The sequence below is a fragment of the Chanodichthys erythropterus genome, chromosome 2 (genome assembly GCF_024489055.1).
Source record: "Chanodichthys erythropterus isolate Z2021 chromosome 2, ASM2448905v1, whole genome shotgun sequence".
NCBI classification, from domain to species: Eukaryota; Metazoa; Chordata; class Actinopteri; order Cypriniformes; family Xenocyprididae; genus Chanodichthys; species Chanodichthys erythropterus.
The window spans coordinates 40,089,162-40,110,000 of record NC_090222.1 but is presented as its reverse complement, the minus strand read 5'-3'; the positions used below and the strand labels follow the sequence as shown (position 1 = coordinate 40,110,000).

Genomic DNA, 20,839 nt, shown 5'->3' with positions numbered 1-20,839 from the left:
TAGCATGTTGCTTTCATGATTTAACACGTTTCCTAACATGATTTGACACATTGCTGTTTATAGCATGAATTAGCACATTGTTAGCATGTTTTAACGTTAATGTTGCTAGCATTATTTAGTACCATGTTAACATGTTGCTATTGTGTTTTAACACATTGCTAGCATGTTTCTAGTACGATTTAACACATTGCTCTCATGTTTCTTGCATGATTTAAGACATTGCTCTCATGTTTCTTGCATGATTTAAGACATTGTTTCTGCTTAAATAGGATTTTGGTAACACTGATAATTTGTTAATGAATCATTGTTTTGAGTCAAATCTTTGAATCGATTGAACCATTTCACAAAGTTGAGCAGTGTTTCCCAAAAGAATCGTAAGCAGATTGTATAAAACCAAAACCATTGGCACCATGAGTATCAGCCTTAGTCTGAATGATTCATTCACAAACTGGAATGAACCAGTTCTTAGTGATCAGGTTGCAGTGGTGAGGATTATCAGTGAATAATGGGTTAAATTAGATCCTCACACAGAAGAATATATATCACACAAGTTGTATGAACTACTTTGTTGATGCTTTTATGGTGCCTTTGCATCTTAAAAGCTTCAAAAGCATCAAAGCTTCAGCCCATTTCTTTTAATTGCATGGAAAAAAGTGACCAGCACAATGCAAAATTACTCCTTTTGTGCTCAATGCGGGAAGGAAAATCTTCTGGCTTTGCACATGAAGGTGGATAAATAAGCCCGAAAATTTCATTTTTTGAGGGCGAACTGTTTCTTTAACCTTTCAAAGAATGTGTTGTAGAGTTTCATGACCCTTTAAAATCAGCCGAAGAGTGCCACAAACGAACAATAAACTGAGGCGCCACTTCAAAACATCGTCAAGATAAGAGTCAGAATGAAAAATTGCCTTCTGTCCTTTTCTTAGCCAGCAGCTACGATAACAACGTCGCTTTTCAGAGCGCGTTCTCGCAGAAATGCGCATACGTTTGCATGAGGAATGGCTGAGAGTCACTTTTCTTGACCTGATGAATGGATTCAGTACGAGCGTGAGTAATGCATTTGTCTCATTTTGGGAAATTGCTAAAGCATATCTGTAGATTTCTCTCTCTTCAGCAGCCGGCTTCAGAGATACGGGGCTGTAGTCAAATACAGATTGACGACAAAGAGACAAAACATGTCAGAATCAAGGAGAGGCTTTCTAACAAAGTCTGATTGGCGAGCCGGTGCTCTGTATGCGAGGCCAATCGGAGCACACTTATTTACTCAACCTTCAGAGCGTACCGTGCTAATTGGATAACGCAGTCCGGTCAGATGTGAGCGCTGTGTGTTTGAGTAATTGGCCTGTCTTGCTTCTCCTAAATAGTGTCTGCCCAGTCATTTAACTTTGAAGTGTCTTCGGCGCGCACACGTGCAAGGTTTTGCATGCTGAGAATCTACATTCTTTGATGTACAGTGTCATCTTGTAACCATAATTCGCCTTACGAGTCTGGGGAGAAAAAGCTCAAGCTCTCTTGTCAGTGCCAGCGCGGTTGATAAATGACACGTCGGACTAGCAGAGCCATTTGCTCTAAATTGATGAAAAAATTTCACTGAGATGTTTTCTTAAACGGGACCTATTATGCAAAAGTCACTTTTACATGGTGTTTGAACATAACTGTGTGCTGGCCGTGTGTGCACAATAGAGGTCGACCGATATTTTACAGATACATTAAACATTTAATTGTATAGCGCTTTTATAAAGCAGCTTTACAGAGAATGCATGTCAACATTACAATTTAGAGAATGCAGTTAGCTAATAATGTAATAATTTAGACAATTTAATTCACAATCACTGTTAGCAGTTTAATTGAAGCTAGAAGCAATGAGCTCCTGGAAATAATCAATTACATATTAACAATAATTAGGACATATAGAAATTTGGGAATGCGCATGTTGATCCAGATATTGCGTCCTCGCAGGAGTTGGCGCCGTCTCTTCAAAGGTGTTGGTCATCTGAGGTCTTCTTAAGAGGCTGGATCCAAACTGAAGTTGATGTCCTCTCTAGTATGTTAAAACATTAAACATTTGGGTCGGATTTGCATGCATTTTATCATATTGTTTCAAATGCTTGAGGTGGCGTCCTAGTAGCCTACTGCTGTTCTTTCTCTGCTAATGCAGCATCTAGTCAGCAAATTAATGACTTTATAATGATATGACATCATGTACTGTAGTGTACTGTATTCATACCATTTTGTAGTCGGTGTTTTAAATGCGTATCTGAAGTGTCAGCGATCTGCTGAGCAGTGCACAGCCTCACGTGTCAAAGTAAACAACAGTGCAGTGTTAGTATTTATTCGGCCTCTAGAGGCTGCTGTTCTACCGTGTGATGATGAGCAGACCCTTTTAGCAGCTCCAGTCTCCTAATATAGCTCTTGCAACGGACGCAATCTATAGGCAACTATCGGCAAGGATTTTTGCCGATAAACGAATGTTCCACCAATCAACTATCGGCTAAACCGATAAATCGGTTGACCTCTAGTACATAACCACCCTATAATGATAAAAATCCACATGCTCCTTTTCTTAAAAAACCTCAACAGTTCATTTTCTGCACAATGTGACGTCATACTGCCCAAGCCCCGCCCATGACTGCTGACGGACTCTGCCTTATTAGCATAGACCCGCCCTGAGCGACACTGTCCACCATTGTCTCGATGCCGGATTGAGTGATTGAGGTGTTTTGAGAACATATTTATGTTTGTGAACATAAGTCTTCATTTACTCCCAACATGTGAGCCGCTGTAGACGCAGTGCATTAGTTTGATTTTTGAAGGGAATGAGCCACAGATCTTCTGTAATATACACATGTAATTTCTGTCCCTGCTGTTCACAGATATAACCGACTGTGTTTAAGTGAACTTTGTGTGTTTTTGACATAACCTTGTGTGTATTTAACAGTTAAAATAAAATAAGACATGAAAAATAAGTTAGTTTAATACTCACGAGACATGCCGACTGACAGACAGCTTTCTGTGTGCGTGTTTCAGATGTGTGCGCTCAGAAAACAATATATCAGAAGCTGATGTAGCTTTAAAATGCATGCAGATAATAAACTTTCATGATGAAGAAGAACCCCAATGTCCGTGAGCGTGATCGAGATAGAGATGATAATCAAAACCGAGCAGATGTTTTGATAGTATTTGGCAGAGTATCCGATGCAGGAAGGAGCAGCAGCTATATTTATTTTCTTGGTCAGTGTTGTTGTGGGTTTTAGTTCTTTTGCTGTTGTCGGCTGTAAGGACCTTTCATTTGGCGAAGTGATATGGAACTGTAATGCCATTAAGACCTGTGTGGGACTACTTTAGCTGTGCGTTTCCTTGAAAATAATTGCACAAATGATTCATTTAAGAGCAGTGAGTGATCTTCTGTTTTTCTTTTGTTGTTTGATTAACATTATTGACACAGACAGCAGCAGGTTTATTAGGCTGCTGTCACTTTAAGAGCGAATGCACGGATCCAATATACTGTCACAAGAATTGGAAATTACATCACCAAATATCAAATATCACTTCTTACCTTTTCTGTTTTATCTGTTTTCCAAGTTGCTGTTATATAATCTACAGAGAAATTAATTTGTTTGTGTCTTATACGGCCACTCAGACCGCATTTACCAGCGGGGGGTTTTAATTCACCAGCTGTCGTGTCACAGAAATATGTACCCATTCAGTAATTCCCTTGCTCATATCACCATATGACAAGCATTTATTTAGATTAAATCCAAATTCCCAGTACACATGTACTGTTATGTTCAGATATATTTTGGTTTCACCATTCTATTCTGTTGGGATTAGTTACATAATATTCTTATGACTTTAATACAAGTTTGAAATGTATGATTATAATAGCATGTATTAATCTCACGACATATCCTGCATTCAAGCATATATTATAACTCATCCTGACAGATTAAAATGATGAAACCAAAAACCACATTGTATACAACAGACTTTAAGATGATGATGACAGGAGTGTATGTGAGTGAAGGTGATAATGTCATTGAGATGACAGAAGTGTTGCCGTTTATGATATCCAGAAACATACAGTTTTCACATCCAGGATCTGTCTTCTTGTTATTACCTGGTTAATGAGAAATATCATGTAGTTTTTAAGTTGTAAATCTGTTTTATTGATAAAATATTTTTCTGTGCAAGTGTGTGTCCATACTGTATGTTTGTGCATTTGAAAGCACAGAATAGAGTATGTGCTTTCCGTACATAAACGTAATTTTGTGGCAAAAAACATAAATAATTTGTCATTTTTATCCTATTGTTTACTATATTTATTTGCTTAGTGTCGTTGTGGGTTTTGGTTGTTTTGCGTTTCCCTGAAAAACATTGCACACTTTCATCAGATGTTTGTCAGATTCGAGCATTCAACAGCCCTGTAGTATAAAAACAAGATAAGCAGCATCATTTTGAATTAGTTCTTAAATGTAGCTCTTACTTAGAGTTTTGTAGTCTTACTAATTAATCAAAAAAACATTTTCATGATATTTAATTCATACAAAGACTTTGATTCCCAAACTGGTTCTTGTTAGGCTCAGAGAGAGCAGCTGTCATGTATGAAATGGCTTCGCAAACAGTAATTTCAACCACACAGTGTCATTATTTGTGTCTTACAATCATTCATATTATCACAGAAGTTCTGGGATAAAAGTTTATAGTTCAGATATAAACACTGATGCGATGAAAATAGAGTAAATCACCTTTTGAAAGCAACTTGATGCTGATTGTATTGATTCCATCATTACCACAGTAGGTGGCGACACAGGACAGTTTAAAGGATTTATTGAATCATTCATTCAAGAGATTCGTTCAAAAACGCTGATTCATCCACTAATGAAAAAGGGAAGTTTTTGAGTGAGTCATTGATTCAATCATTTATTCAAACCGATTTAAAAAAAAAAAAAGTAATTTATGCAATTTAATGAAATATTTTTAAATAGACTACAGCAATTAAATCAAAGTAAATTGCATGCTATTTTTCTGATTAGTTGTCTGTTCAGAATCGTGGGAGAATTGTGATCTCGGTTTACAAAAAAACAAAAAACAAAACATAATTCTGAATTTATCCAGAATCATGCAGCTCTCCTGGAAGTGTGAAATACGCCTGTTACGCATGCATTTTCTTTCTCAACTGTTTATGTTCACTTAAGTCAAAACCGACTGTTTACAAGGTTATTTTGATATAATTTTGTGTGTATTTGTTCATTCAAGTGCAAGAAGGTCGTGAAAGAGAACTTAATTCAGTATTCGCATGCCGTATGAGAGGCGACTTGTGTGCGCTACGCAGAAAACAGTGCCTTTTTCGTGTCTTCATGCCCTTCAAATGTTTAAAACAACATTAATTGCGCACACAGGAATCGATAAGGAGAATCGGAATTTAATTTTATAACAAGTATCCGATTCCTGATCTTAAGAATCAGATTCCAGAATTGGAATCGATTATCGATTCCCAACCATTGACTCATCTTCATGTCATGGCATACAGGTAATTAATGACAGAATTCTCATTTTTAAGTAATCTGTCCCTTTAAATGTGCTTATTTTAACATCTGGGAATTATTTATTTACTTGAATTTATTTGAATATACACAGATACAATATACTTAGATAAAGCTGAAAACAACAGCCATGTGATGCCTAAAACCAAAACATGAGTTCAAGTTTGTTGCTGAATTAACCGAGATCTGTTAGCGCTCTTAAAAACGAGAGAGCTCTTCCTCAATACGCATCATTTCGATACTCCCTCGTCAAATCAGGTGTGAAACTGCTTCGTTTTATTCCATCCATATGAAACCTGCACAAATTGAATTAAATTTGACCAATACTCAGTGCTCAATAATTTTTCATGCCTGAAGCATTTCCAGTGTTAGAGAGCCAGAAAGGTTAAATCATATATTCACACCCAGAAGATAGTTGTATTGCTCACAGATTGCTCAGGAGAATTCATTGAGTTTTCAGTTAGGTTTTGTTTATCCTACAGTGCCAGTTTTGTCACAGATGCTTCTTCTAAATGTGACAATTGTTGACAGTGAATGAGCTGTAAAATAAATGGTTCTGTTTGAGTTGATTTTGAGATCTTTGCCTTTTGTTTGCAGACTTTAGTGTATATGCGAGCACCGCACAGCATTGAGATTGCTTGTTTCCATTGTACCTCATTTATTGTACCTAAAGCATCAAGATTGCCATTGAACACATTTGCTGTCATGGCTACTGTTATAATAATTGTTTGCATAATTATAGCTATATTTAATTCAACTGCTGAGAAAAAGCAAAAGCTTTGATGAGATACTGTTTCTCCCCAAAACTTTTGCTTTTTCTCAGCAGATGTAACACTTCACATATTAAACATAACTATATAAATATGAAATGTAAACAATTACTATAGCGGTAACCTTTTTTATTTATTTAGTTATGTTTAGTATGTAGTCATTATATGCATATAGTGGTGGCCAAAAGTGATGTTACGCCTAGGAAAACTGACATCTTCACCCCTCAATAAAATGTGTAAAAAGATTTTGTAAGCATATTGCATAGTTGTGCATGGAGTCAACTGTTTGAAATGAAATATGACAAATTATGCCAACATAATTTTTGACCTAGCTGAAGTTATCAACATTCAAAAACAAGAACCAACTAAATATTAATAAGTGATTGTTGTAGATGATGTTTGCTTTTTCCAGTCAGCTTTCTGATTTTTGCATAGTAAAATAAAACCTTTAAGTGCCAAATAATTTTGTCAGGTGAATACCTAAGTTTTGTGTTTTTTTTTTCTTTCCTCAAACTTAGAATATTAAAAAATATATATATAAAAAATATTTTCCTCATATTTTGATGGTTTAATCAAGCTTGTAGGGTCATTAAAAACTAAAAACCCTCGGGACATCACTTTCGGACACCACACACATTATCTTGCTGTCAATGCAGGCCTCACTGAGCCATCGAATTTCATCAAAAATATCTTAATTTTTGTACCTTTTATTCTGAGAATGTATAAATAATAACAATCTACTGTATGTTCTCATTGAGACAGCAAAGGAAACATGTGGAAAACATTAATATTAAATGTTTTTTGAAAACGGGTAGGGTTGCAATTTGTACAGTACAAAAATCATTGTTTATAGAAAGTCCCCATAAAACATGGAAACCCATCGTGTGTGTGTGTGTGTGTGTGTGTGTGTGTGTGTGTGTGTGTGTGTGTGTGTGTGTGTGTGTGTGTGTGTGTATGTGAGTGTGAGTCAGCCAGCCAGCAAAAACCAATAAGACCGAAAATCTCTTATTGGCACTCTCTTTGGGATAATTCCCATTTTTCTCCAGTGTTTGATTGTTCTTCACTCGTGGTAATTAATCCCTCAGATCCGCTGGCTGTCCGCAGCCTCAAAAGGTTTATTATTCAGTACAAACAACAATTAACAATATTATTGCAGGCATGTAGCATTTTCTGTTTTCTTAGTGGAGAAAACAGAGACTTTTGAGACTTAAAATCCGGTCCAGTTTTCTGTTTAATCTGTCCGTACAAACTGAGGATGATGCTGCTTGGCACTTTAAGTGACCTCTGCTTAACCACACATTATATTTGCATATGGTTTCACTCAACCATCTTAATATCCCACCGGACTTGACTATACAATTTTCTGCTAATTGCCCCGAGGCCAGGTGAGAGATGTGCTCATCAAATCATTAATTCCAGCTCCAGCATTGCAGTAATTCAATTTCTCAGAGTCTTAAATAATAAGTCATCTTAAAGGAAACATGAAACGACATTTGCAACGCATTTAAAGCAATGTTTCGCCATGTGACGTATTTTAGAGCAAAGCAGAATAATTTAGGATGGGAATTGATTGGGATTTGATTGAATTGTGAAACGTTGGGCTTTGATATTATTGGTTAATATTGTTTTTCCCACCCCTACAGCCTTGATTACATCAGCGGGAAAGTCATTTCAGGGTGGAGAATGTTATTGCATTTTGATGAAAATATGAAAAAAGTTTTTTCCTTTGGAATAACGTGCGTTGAATAAATTGAGAGCAGGGATGTTATGTAAGAAAGTAAATAAGGTTGATTTTTATTTCATGTTTACATTAAAAAGCAGTAGTATGCCAATGAAATTGCAAAAAAATAAAAAATAAAAATAATAAAAATAAAAATAAAGCTATTTTCAGAAAGGTTTCATTTAGTTTTCAAACTGTTGATTGAGGAAATGTATATCAAAACTCAAGCGATCAGATTGAGATTATCTTTGGTGCCCCGTGTAGTGCATTTTGCAACCACAAAAATCACCTCAATATCTCAGTCAATATTTTCATGTTGACTTTAATATGCTTGTTAATTTGCTTGTTTGTAATCTCATCAAGTGCACTAGGATCTGTCCAGCTGCCACAGTTTAGCTGCTCCCCAAATGCTCATGGTACTTCTGTGAAATGATATTTTAAAATCGTTGAGGCTCATTGATCTTTTCCAAGTTCAAATCGAATTTCAGAGAGCTTCACATCCTAAAGGCAGGACTGGCCGTGTTAGTAAGACAATGAGTTTTTATGAAATAGGAAGAAGTGACTCATTCTTTATGTCTTGTTGTGTAAACCAGCGTAGAGTAGGCGAACGGTGTAAAGTGGGAACGACTCCTGGGAAATAGTATTGTCAAGCCAGCTAGGAATAAAATACAGTGGACCAAAATAGTATTTTGATTTTTTTTGGCCACACTTAAAAATGTTTGAATTTTTGCATTAGATAATATGTAACCAACCAGTATTTGCAAACAAGTTATTCTGAACTAACTTCAATTTTTTGACATTTTTTGAGTAATATAGCCACTAATTTATCATGCAACCCTAACAAGCTCTCATGTGAACAGTTTGGGATAAAGTGTGTATAAAAAGTATATTTTCTCCAAAAAAAAAAAAAAAATATTATTTTATTTTATTTATTTTATTTTATTTTATTTTATTTTATTTTATTTTATTTTATTTTATTTTATTTTATTTTATTTTATTTTATTTTATTTTATTTTATTTTATTTTATTTTATTTTATTTTATTTTATTTTATTTTATTTATTTTATTCAAACTGCTTATAGTAATACTTCTCTCTTCTCATACAGGTTAACAGGATTCCAGGTGCCGGCTCCTGTCACAAGTACCGGATCCATTTTTTCCTTGCGTCTTACCAGCGACTTTGCTGTAAGCGCTCATGGATTTAAAATATATTATGAAGGTAAGGAACATAACAAAACCTTTAATTTTCTCTGCTTTTGAGTTTGGAGATGCAAATTGCACACTGTAGCGGTCAATTGAAAGCGTATTCATCATACAAGTGTTTGACAGCAGGCAGTGGGCGTAAAGCTAGAGGAGTGAAAAGCAATATATTCATTCCTTAATACTCTATTAATAACTATTATTATAGGGAATGAATCCTTTTTACTTTGGGTGATGTGTTTTCTGTCAGGTCCAGTATAGTTTACGCTGTCTCTTCCTTTACAAAGCCTCGTCTGAAAGTTTATATTCATGTGGAGGTTAGATTGATGTATAAGGTTATATCTGCCTGATGTAATTTGAGTACTTGTTTTGAAGTTGGCCTTGAGTAGTTTCAATTCTCTGGACTGTTTGAAGAGTGTGGTTTGCTGGGATTGCAAGTTCTTTGTTCAGGTTGCTAATTTACTAGGGCATTTTGGGTGGTTCTGGATGATTGCTAATTCATTGTTGTGGGTGTTGAGTTGCTAGGTAATTGTCAGTGGTTTCTAGTGTTTTCTGGGGGATTGTTAGTTTCAAATTAAGTTAAGGGTGGTTCTGGGTGGATGGAGACCGGTCGACAGATAGATGGGTGTTAAAATCATTCTATATGTTGCTCAAAATCCAGTCAGTTAGAAAGGTGAAAGAAACCTGAGTCAGAACATCCTGTGCCATGTAGTTTTGTGTTCAGAAAGCTTGAATGTGTCTCCATTGTGCATCAGACTATTCAGGCTTTATTTCAAAAGGCAAAGGAAAATCAGACTTTCATTTATACATACCCTCTAAAATACTGTGTTTCTCTGGTCAGCCTGGTCTTGGATCACTTAATTCACCCAAAACGTAATGTTTAAAATCTAAGCAGATGTTGCACTGTGCCATCAAATCTATTTCAGCCTCTGGCCATGATTGGTTGGGTTTGCAAGCGTCTGGGTCATCTACACCCTCAGTGACTGTCATTTCGCAACCAGTCACCATCTTCCATCACTCTCTCCACCTGTTATCCTCCTGACCTGACCACAGCATGCCACCCCATCTGCTCCATCTTTACAGTCTGAATTATTCAGTCCCATTGACCAGTCTGGGCTTTGGCTCACGCTTTTGTGTTTAATGTGTTTCTGAATTTTATGGGTTTTGGAATATTAATCCTGCAGGTTATTGCACTCCAGAGGGCCTGGGATTCCCAGTGAATTCACAATGACTTTATCTCATTGTCATTCATTCCAATGGATTGGTTTACGTAATTGAAGATCGTGAGGCTCTTTTAACGTCAGGCTTAGACCATTTTCATGAAGACATAGGCTTTGCTAGGTGGTTGCTATGGTATTCTGGAAAGTATCTATGTGATAACTGGCAAGTCTCTTACCGTTAAAATCTGTTTGGATTTTGCCGTGGTGTTCTAGATAGTTAATAGAGTGTTTATAATGGTTACTATGTGTTTGCCCCAAGTCTCATTGATATTCTTGGATGATATTCTTGGTTCATGATTTAACAAGTGAAAAGAGCCCATAATGGTCACTATGATGTTTGTGTCTGTGAAATGGTTTGTAGGGTGTTCTAGATAGTTAATAGGGTATTTTGGATGGTTTCTAGGTGTTTGACCCTAAGTCTCTTTGATATTCTCGGAGATCTAAAGGTCCCAACATGAGTTAATGTGTGAAAAGAGCCCACAGTGGTCACTGTAATGTTAGAGTGGTTTGTACACTGTACAAATTGTGAATAAAAAAGGAAAGCAATAATTTACAAATCTCATAAACTTATATTTTATTCACAATAGAATATAGATAACATATCAAATGTTGAAAGTGAGACATTTTGAAATGTCATGCCAAATATTGGCTCATTTTGGATTTCATGAGAGCTACACGTTCCAAAAACGTTGGGACAGGTAGCAATAAGAGGCCGGAAAAGTTAAATGTACATATGAGGAACAGCTGGAGGACCAATTTGCAACTTATTAGGTTAATTGGCAACATGATTGGGTATAAAAAGAGCCTCTCAGAGTGGCAGTGTCTCTCAGAAGTCAAGATGGGTAGAGGATCACCAATTCCCCCAATGCTGCGGCCAAAAATAGTGGAGCAATATCAGAAAGGAGTTTCTCAGAGAAAAATTGCAAAGAGTTTGAAGTTATCGTCATCTACAGTGCATAATATCATCCGAAGATTCAGAGAATCTGGAACAATCTCTGTGCGTAAGGGTCAAGGCCGGAAAACCATACTGGATCCCGTGATCTTCGGGCCCTTAGACGGCACTGCATCACATACAGGAATGCTACTGTAATGGAAATCACAACATGGGCTCAGGAATACTTCCAGAAAACATTGTCGGTGAACACAATCCACCGTGCCATTCACCGTTGCCTGCTAAAACTCTAGAGCTCAAAAAAGAAGCCATATCTAAACATGATCCAGAAGCGCAGGCGTTTTCTCTGGGCCAAGGCTCATCTAAAATGGACTGTGGCAAAGTGGAAAACTGTTCTGTGGTCAGACGAATCAAAATTTGAAGTTCTTTTTGGAAAACTGGGACACCATGTCATCCGGACTAAAGAGGACAAGGACAACCCAAGTTGTTATCAGCGCTCAGTTCAGAAGCCTGCATCTCTGATGGTATGGGGTTGCATGAGTGCGTGTGGCACGGGCAGCTTACACATCTGGAAAGGCACCATCAATGCTGAAAGGTATATCCAAGTTCTAGAACAACATATGCTCCCATCCAGACGTCGTCTCTTTCAGGGAAGACCTTGCATTTTCCAACATGACAATGCCAGACCACATACTGCATCAATTACAACATCATGGCTGCGTAGAAGAAGGATCCGGGTACTGACATTTGGTGCATCATAAAGAGGAAGATGCGACAAAGAAGACCTAAGACAGTTGAGCAACTAGAAGCCTGTATTAGACAAGAATGGGACAACATTCCTATTCCTAAACTTGAGCAACTTGTCTCCTCAGTCCCCAGACGTTTGCAGACTGTTATAAAAAGAAGAGGGGATGCCACACAGTGGCAAACATGGCCTTGTCCCAACTTTTTTGAGATGTGTTGATGCCATTTTTTTCCCTTAAAATGATTAAACATTAAACATTTGATATGTCATCTATGTTGTATTCTGAATAAAACATTTAAATTTGAAACTTCCACATCATTGCATTCTGTTTTTATTCACAATTTGTACAGTGTCCCAACTTTTTTGGAATCGGGTTTGTAGTTGATAGGGTGTTTTGGATGGTTTCTAGGTGTTTGCCCCCAAGTCTCTTTGATATTTTTGAGGATCTATAGATCCAACCATGGGTTAATAAGTGAAAAGAGCCCACAATGGTCACTATGATGTTTTGGCGTGGTTTGTAGGGTGTTCTAGATAGTTAATAGGGTATTTAGATGGTTTCTAGGTGTTTGCCCCCAATTTTCTTTGATATTCTTGGGAATCTATAGGTCCCAACATGAGTTCATGAGTGAAAAGAGCCCATAATGGTCACTATGATGTTTTGGCATGGTTTCTAGGTGTTTGACCCTAAGTCTCTTTGATATTCTCGTTAATGAGTGAAAAGAACCCATCTATGATGTTTTGGCGTGGTTTTTAGGGTGCTCTAGGTAGTTGCTAGGTGGTTGCTAGGGTATTTTGGATGGTTTCTAGATGTTTGCCTTCAAATCTCTTTGATATTCATGGAGATCTATAGTCAATCTATGTTCAAGTCTTTAGAAAAACAAAAGCACGCCTCATCTCGACTATAATTTCAGGTATAATTTGTGTCCGTAGCACAAACGGTGAGGGCTGAAGAGTTATGAGTCCTAGCAAGCAGCAATAACAAGGGTTTGGTTCGTGTCCAATGGTTTTAATGTGCTGGTGATTCAACATTTATGAGAGAGAGATGGACACACACAGGGGAAAAGAAATCTCATTTTGGTTCCTGTCAGTTTTCCGTCATGTCGAAACAACCGAAACCAAGTTTGACAGTCAGTGCGTGCGCTTTGATTAATGTGTCTATCGCCATCCGGTACGAGTCAGCTTCTGAGTGTAGAGTTAGATGCGAAACCTCAACCTTTCTGTCTGCCCTTCGATTGAATGCCAATGACTCTGGAAATACCACGTGCCATGATCAACATGCTAATGCTCGGCCATCAAAACGCGCATTAACAGTCCTCCCTGCAAAGTGTCTGTCGTTTAAATGCTAGGACAAGCCAAAACATTGATTCAGAAACATTTGCTGGGATGCCCAAAGAGCGCTCGTTTATGGAAATGTGAGCCACATGAAAACACAGCAGAAATGGCAGCACTCTTTGTCTTTTTTGTGCAACCTTTGAAATGTGCTGCTCGTGGCCTATTGCATCATAATGTCTTTGAAATGAATTATTCTCTTTTGGCGACCCATGAAATCTGCGTGTCACAGGGTTCCTGGTGGCCCCGTCCCTGTGGATTCTGTGAGGGTTTTTGGTGGTGTTTGCTGATTGCTTGTATGCAAAAACAGCTCAATAATTTGGAATGTGCCCAGAATCGTGACAGGCCTCCAGGAAAAGATTTCTGCATGCTGAAGTGTGCTTAGCGTCACAATATAGACGCTATACAAACTTACATCATCTTCAAGGGCAGCACAGTCATTAGATGTATAGAGGGATGAACGGCTCATCTCCTGGGATCATCCTGTGGTAATTACCTCAGCAGTTTGCCCGCTATAATCCCAGCACTCAGTCCTGACATATGAATGTACACAATCATACCTGAAAATAGATATTTAAGGTCAACTGTGTACATTCTACAGTCTTAGGGGCAAAGTATTGCAAAAATAATAATTGATTTCAAAGACTTCAGTCTGCTTGTCCTTCACTGGTCTGTCAAACGGATAGTTCCACCCGGGTGTGTCTCATACGTCCTGAAAAGTGAAGCTGCGGGCTCTTTGATCGCCCCCTGGAGGCTGGATGCAGTACAGGTCATAAACCCCGCCCTCTCAATGCAGTCGAATGAGACTTCAGTGAAAACTTAAAAATAAATTCTGCTTCAAATAAAACTTTCTGAAAGATGGTTTTGGTCATTTAAGGTAGTTGTTATCACGCTGATATATATTCAATTGTTCGTTTTTGTGATGATTTAGATTTTAGCTAGCAATTTGATGTTATAAAAACGGAGCGTGTCGTCATGATTTGAAGTTGATTGACAGCTTGTCTGAGGACTGTCGGAGCTTCGAGGGGAGATTGAAGATGTATTAACTGTTAATTTTCGATTTCTTTGTTATTTAACACCAACAAAATGAGTTGTTCAGCAGTAAACTGTACTAACCGACCTACAGGATCTGACAAATCACTGAACTTTTTTTCTGTAACATTAAACATTAACATTAAGCTAATTAATAAATGTTATTAGTTAAGATAACACACCTAATGTTAACCATGTCGGGAAAAAGCAGGTGACCGTTATCTGGCAGTTACTTATTATTTTTATGGGTATAAAATAATAATTAGCAGGACAAAACTAATGATAGCTTACTCTAATTACAGCAATCGATCTCCTGTAACGTTAGTTGAACTTGATTTAAAATGGCAGGACCGTTTCTGACGATTTAGAGTTGTTTCTAGTGGCATATTATATTGATTTTATCTACTGAATTTGCTGTTTCAAAAATATTATTGCTCTAGAAACAGAATAGCCTATTATTTTATAGGTAGAATTTTAAATTGTGTATAATATTTATAGTCTATTTAAAATACATGAATGATGGGCGGAAGTTTGATACAGCGGCTCCGCCTCCGGTTCCACGGATGATACCTTCTGCGCATGCCCAGGTTGCAAACCTTTTTTTTTATGACGTTTTTGCGTAACATGTCAGCGCCCATCGTCAGCCATTTTGGCCTCAGTTCACTACAAAGGAAGGAAGCGGCGTCTGCGGCGTCCATCTTTTTTTACAGTCTATGGTTCCACCCCAAACTCATGGGATTGGTTTTGGATGCTCAAAAAAAGATTGGTAAAATTTCTGAAACGTTTATATGTGTAAAGATATTTATATCTATAAATCTATTGTTTGTCTTGTGCATTTATTTCTTCCAAAACTTGGAAAAATTATTTGAGTTTGAAATAATCATATAATGTCAATATCTGGCCTGTCATTACTTTTTATTGGTTTAACTTAACCTTTATTTATTTATTTATTTATTTATTTTCCCTCCTATTTTACTTGGAAATTAGATTACAAATGATGAAATGTTTCATCTTGACTTATGAATTTAAAATTATACTATATATATATATATATATATATATATATATATATATATATATATATATATATATATATATATATATATATATATATATATATATAGGGTGAATTCAGCTTGATTGAATTTGGGACACTTTTTGCTATATATATATATATATATATGCTATATACTTGAAATAATTCAATTTTGTCAACATCTGGTATGTCATTAATTTTTTTATGTATTAATTTAAGTTTAAGTTAAGTATTATTCATTTAATTTAAGTTCTAACTTTCATTTTATTCATTCGTTCACTTAAAAAACTAATATATATATGCACACACACACAGTGTATGTGGACGAATGAATGAAATGAAACTTAAATATATATATATACACCTACATTTTTTTTTTTTTAAGGCTTCAGGTTTGAGGGAAGACCAGACATAATGTCAGTTCTATTTTCTCTTAAATGATGTGAGATAAAAGTGTCCTTTATAGTGTTTCTGCTGGTCTTTTCACAGGCACTTTGGGAGTTATTATGAGCATCTCCAGTAAGCGCAAGTGGGATCAAAATAGCAGCCATTTCTCATAACCAGAGAGCTGGGGTCAGTGGTGAGGGGCTTCATTGTTCAGTGACATCTTTCTGAGCTGTTTCTGATTGAAAGGAATATCACAGGATCAATAAAGGTTAAGCTGTTATTGGCAGAATCTGTGACATTCTGCCAATTACCACTGAAAATAATTTCGACTCATCCATTCTTTTGTGAAAACAAACAACTGTGTTTACCGGAAGGCACTTAATGCAGAATCATGCAGATCTTATTATTATTTTTTTAAAGCACTTATTTGATATAAAAATAAGTATTGTTTGTATTTATAAAGTCATCTTAAATGCCCTCTAGCAGTTGGACTACTTGTCATGTTAACACGTATAATGGTTAATTACTGTGGCTATATTTTAAAACAGTGTGTATTTTGATGCAATGTCTTTTGCTTCATAGACTTTCTTTGCAAGTGCATTACTGTACGCATGCATTTGTTTGTTTCTCAAACTGAGGCACAAGTCAAATTATTTTCTGTGCAAATCTACAGGATTCTGTCCATAAAGCTTAAGTTGTATTGATCCTGCAACATTACTGGAACAGACAGGCTAGTGCTTCCACAGTCCTGTACCTGTCAATGCAGATCACCCAACAACATGCATTACGACAGAGAGGTGTCAAGTGGTGGAGGCTGTGAGTGGTTATGACGTGCTTATGTCATGTTTATGTTTGTATTTATTGTAGAAGCTGTCATGTTAAGTGATGGCAGGTAAAACAGCACGCTCTCCTGCTGTGCTTCATAAAGTGGATGGTTGTTGCAAAGGCCACCGCGGTGGATGTGAAGGTAAATACCGGAAGATTGAGCAAACCGAATTTCAGTGGTTTCTTAGATAGATGTCCATGGAATGATACTTGTGCCCATGTGTGGTGTTTTTCAGGATGAAACAGTGTTTACAATCCATTCTTCATCCATAATGTGCCATTTCTGAGTGAAACAGTATATTCAGTGATATCAAATGTAGGGAAGGACTTGGTTTTGTTCATCTGGTAATCATTGGATGGTATTATAAAAGTGGAGCTTTGTGATTGGAAGGGATAGACTGATTATATGAAAGTCAATGATGATTTGTGCACAATAAGACTAGGAACAGGTATTAAGAAAGTGAATAACATAATTTTGATTTGATTATGATTTAACATGTGGATGTTTTATTTCAGTGGTGCATAGCAGGTCTTTCTGATGGGTCATGGACAGCAAAATAGGCTTATTATTATGGGAAAGCATTTACCATTTCATTTGTTGTGCATCCAGTCAATCTCTACTATGGTATTCTGGCGCAAATTCATTGTCACTAGGAAGAAGCCAGCCAAATTAGACTGATGCCAACATGAACAGGTTGCTTGACATCCTCTCATCCTACGCAAAGTGAAAGAAAACATGACCCAGACTAAATTAAATCTGAATATAGAGCATGCAACCATAACCGCTCATGTTAGTCATGTAAGTCATGTATACTGATGGGCCTATAGGATGGATGGATGGATGGATGGATGGAACAATACATAGAATGATGACTGACTGGCTGGCTGGCTGGCTGGATAGATGGAGAGATAGATGGAGAAGATGGATGGATGGATGGATGGATGGATGGATGGATGGATGGATGGATGGATGGATGGATGGATGGATGGATGGATGGATGGATGGATGGATGGATGGATGGATGGATGAATGGATGGATGGATGGATGGATGAAACAATAGATAGAATGATGACTGGCTGGCTGGCTGGCTGGATAGATGGAGAGATGGATGGAGAAGATGGATGGATGGATGGATGGATGGATAGAAACATGGATGGAGAGGTAGATGAATGGATTGATTGATTGATTGATTGATTGATTCATGGTTGAATGGATGGATATATCGATCAATAGATAGAATGATGGATGATAGAACAATAGATGATAGAACGATGAATGGATGGATGATAGAATGATATATTTTCAATATCAAATACTTTATTTATCCCCGAAGGGCAATTCACAATGGAGACAGAATGATAGATGATATAACAAGAAATAGAACAGTAGATGGATAGAATGATGGATTGATTGATTGATTGATTGATTGATTGATTGATTGATTGATTGATTGATTGATTGATTGATTGATTGATTGATTGATTGATGGATGGATGGAATGATAGATGGATAGATATAATGATAGATGGAGAGAGGGATGGATGGATGGAGAGATAAATGGATGAATGGATTGATTCATTGATGGTTGAATGGATGTATATATAGAACAATAGATAGAATGATGGATGGATAGAATGATAGAACAATTAATGTATGGATGATAGATGGAGTGATAGAATGATAGATAGAGAGAGAATGATAGATGGATACAACGATAGATAGAAAGGCAGATGGATAGATAGCATGATGGATGGATGGATGGATGGATAGATGGATGATGGATGATGGATGATGGATAATGGATGGATGATGGATGATGGATAGATGGAAGGGTAGATGGATAGATAGAACGATAGATGGAGAGGTGGATGGATGGATGGAGAGATAAATGGATGAATGGATTGATGGTTGAATGGATGGATATATAGAACAATAGATAGAATGATAGATGGATAGAATAATAGATGATATAACGATGAATGGATGGATGATAGAATGATAGATGGAGACAGAATGATAGATGATATAACAATAAATAGAACAGTAGATGGATAGATAGCAGGATGGAATGATGGAATGATGGATGGATGATGGATGGATGGAAGGGTAGATGGATAGATGGACGGATGGAGAGATAAATGGATGAATGGATTGATGGTTGAATGGATGGATATATAGAACAATAGATAGAATGATGGATGGATAGAATGATAGATGATAGAACGATAGATGATATAGCAATAAATAGAACAGTAGATGGATAGATAGCAGGATGGATGGATGGATGGAATGGTAGATAATAGATAGAATGATAGATTGATGGATGGAGAGATAAATGAATGAATGGATTAATTGATGGTTGAATGGATGGATATATAGAACAATAGATAGAATGATGGATGGATAGAACGATAGATGGATATAACGATAGATAGCATGATGGATGGATGGATGGATGGATGGAACAATAGACAGAATGATGGATGGATGATTGTACAGTTCAGTTTTTATCACACAGCTCTAGTTCTGAATCTCTTGATGTCCAGAGAGTAAATCCACCTTCTGAAATCGAAGCAGTGGAGAAGCTGCAGTATTTGACATCAATGGACTTTATTTCCACTTTTTCACAACTCCTGAGTAGCAATTACAAGAAATGGCCTCCTTCTAAAAGTCATTTCCAGCTCCACCAGTGTCCTTGCCATCAGTCCCGATCAAACGACGCTTCTGTCACGTCTCTGTTTGTGTTTGAGTTTTTCCAGCCTGCTGAGGGACCGGGTTTGTAATTGCTTCTTTAGAACAGGGGGAGAAAAATAAATAATCGTCTCTCGAAGGAAATACTTCAGCACAGTTTCTGTACCAAGACTGATTCATTTCCACTCCGGGCCATTTATTTGACTGCCATAATATAGCGTCCAACCTGTCGTAATGAACAGGAAATGCCTCCATTACCCCAAATCACAGGCGTGAAGCTCAGTGGGACTATACACGAGCCGAGATGAGCCGACAGATGCGCCGTGTTCCTATGCAGAGAGTCACACAGGAAAACATAAACAGATTGAGTGAGCGATGAGCATTTGATCAACTTCAAGTGTTATCATTTAAGAAGCAGATCGCAAACCGAATCGGGAGCTGTGTTTGTGCGCTCTGTTGTTAAGGTAAATTAAGGAAAGTAGGCTCTGTCTCTTTGAGTGACATGAAGATAATGGTCCAGCTGGCTTTAAGATGCTTTAAGTCTAAGACTTTAGACCACAAATTGAGATGAAATGAATCGTTCGTTGACTGTGGATCAGGGGGCAAATGCACTACCATATCATTCTAGCTGCCTCAAGTTGTAATTTTGCACGTCTGCTGGTTTTCCAGGGTCACTCGTTTATTCTTATATAATTCTAATGCAAAAGCACATTACCAAAATGCATTAAAGTGCATCTAATGTAAATCTGGATCCTTTTAAAAGACGTTCATTGTGTTCTTCACATGCTGTGCATATGCTATTATATGCATTTTCTCCCTGGATGACATTGATTTATGGTACAATTTCCCATAATGTCACCAAACTTTCATTTCTGATGCTGACAGAAGTCTGAATACAGCAGGTTAGGGTTTATGTCATGTGATGATGATTTTCATAAGGTGTTTGTGTGCATGTATCAGTGTTTGCACCACAAAAATAGAATGTTCTGTAGTATTTTATGCTGTATTTGTATTATATTCTGTCAATCATTTGTCATCATCAAGGTCATATTACTGTATATAGATCAAAAATGACATTATAGACATTAGAAATGTTACAGAATATTTCTATTTCAAATGAATGATTTCTTTTTCACTTTTCTACAGGGTTTCTTCAAAAATATGAACTGTTTTCAACATTGATAACAATCATAAATGTTCCTTGAGCATCAAATCATCATATCAAAATGATTTCTGAAGGATCATGTGACACTGAAGACTGGAGTAATGATTCAGCTTTGATCACAGGAATAAATTACATTTTCACAAAAAAATGGCTGGTTTAAATTTTAATATTATTTTGTGATTTTTACTGTATTTTTGATCGAATAAATACAGCTTGGATCACATGAATAAATTACAGTTCACTAAGTATTCACATAAAAAACAGCTATTTTAAACTGTAATA

The 20,839-nt window shown here is 36.8% G+C and overlaps 1 protein-coding gene across 1 annotated transcript in view; it reads left to right on the top strand.

The window, feature by feature from the left end:
* csmd3a (CUB and Sushi multiple domains 3a) overlaps positions 1-20,839 on the top strand; it is a 389,031-nt gene that overhangs the window by 36,296 nt on the left and 331,896 nt on the right. The window contains exon 3 of the mRNA XM_067412377.1: positions 9,140-9,252. Coding sequence (XP_067268478.1) covers positions 9,140-9,252 — 113 coding nt within the window. The remainder of the gene's footprint in view (positions 1-9,139; positions 9,253-20,839) is intronic.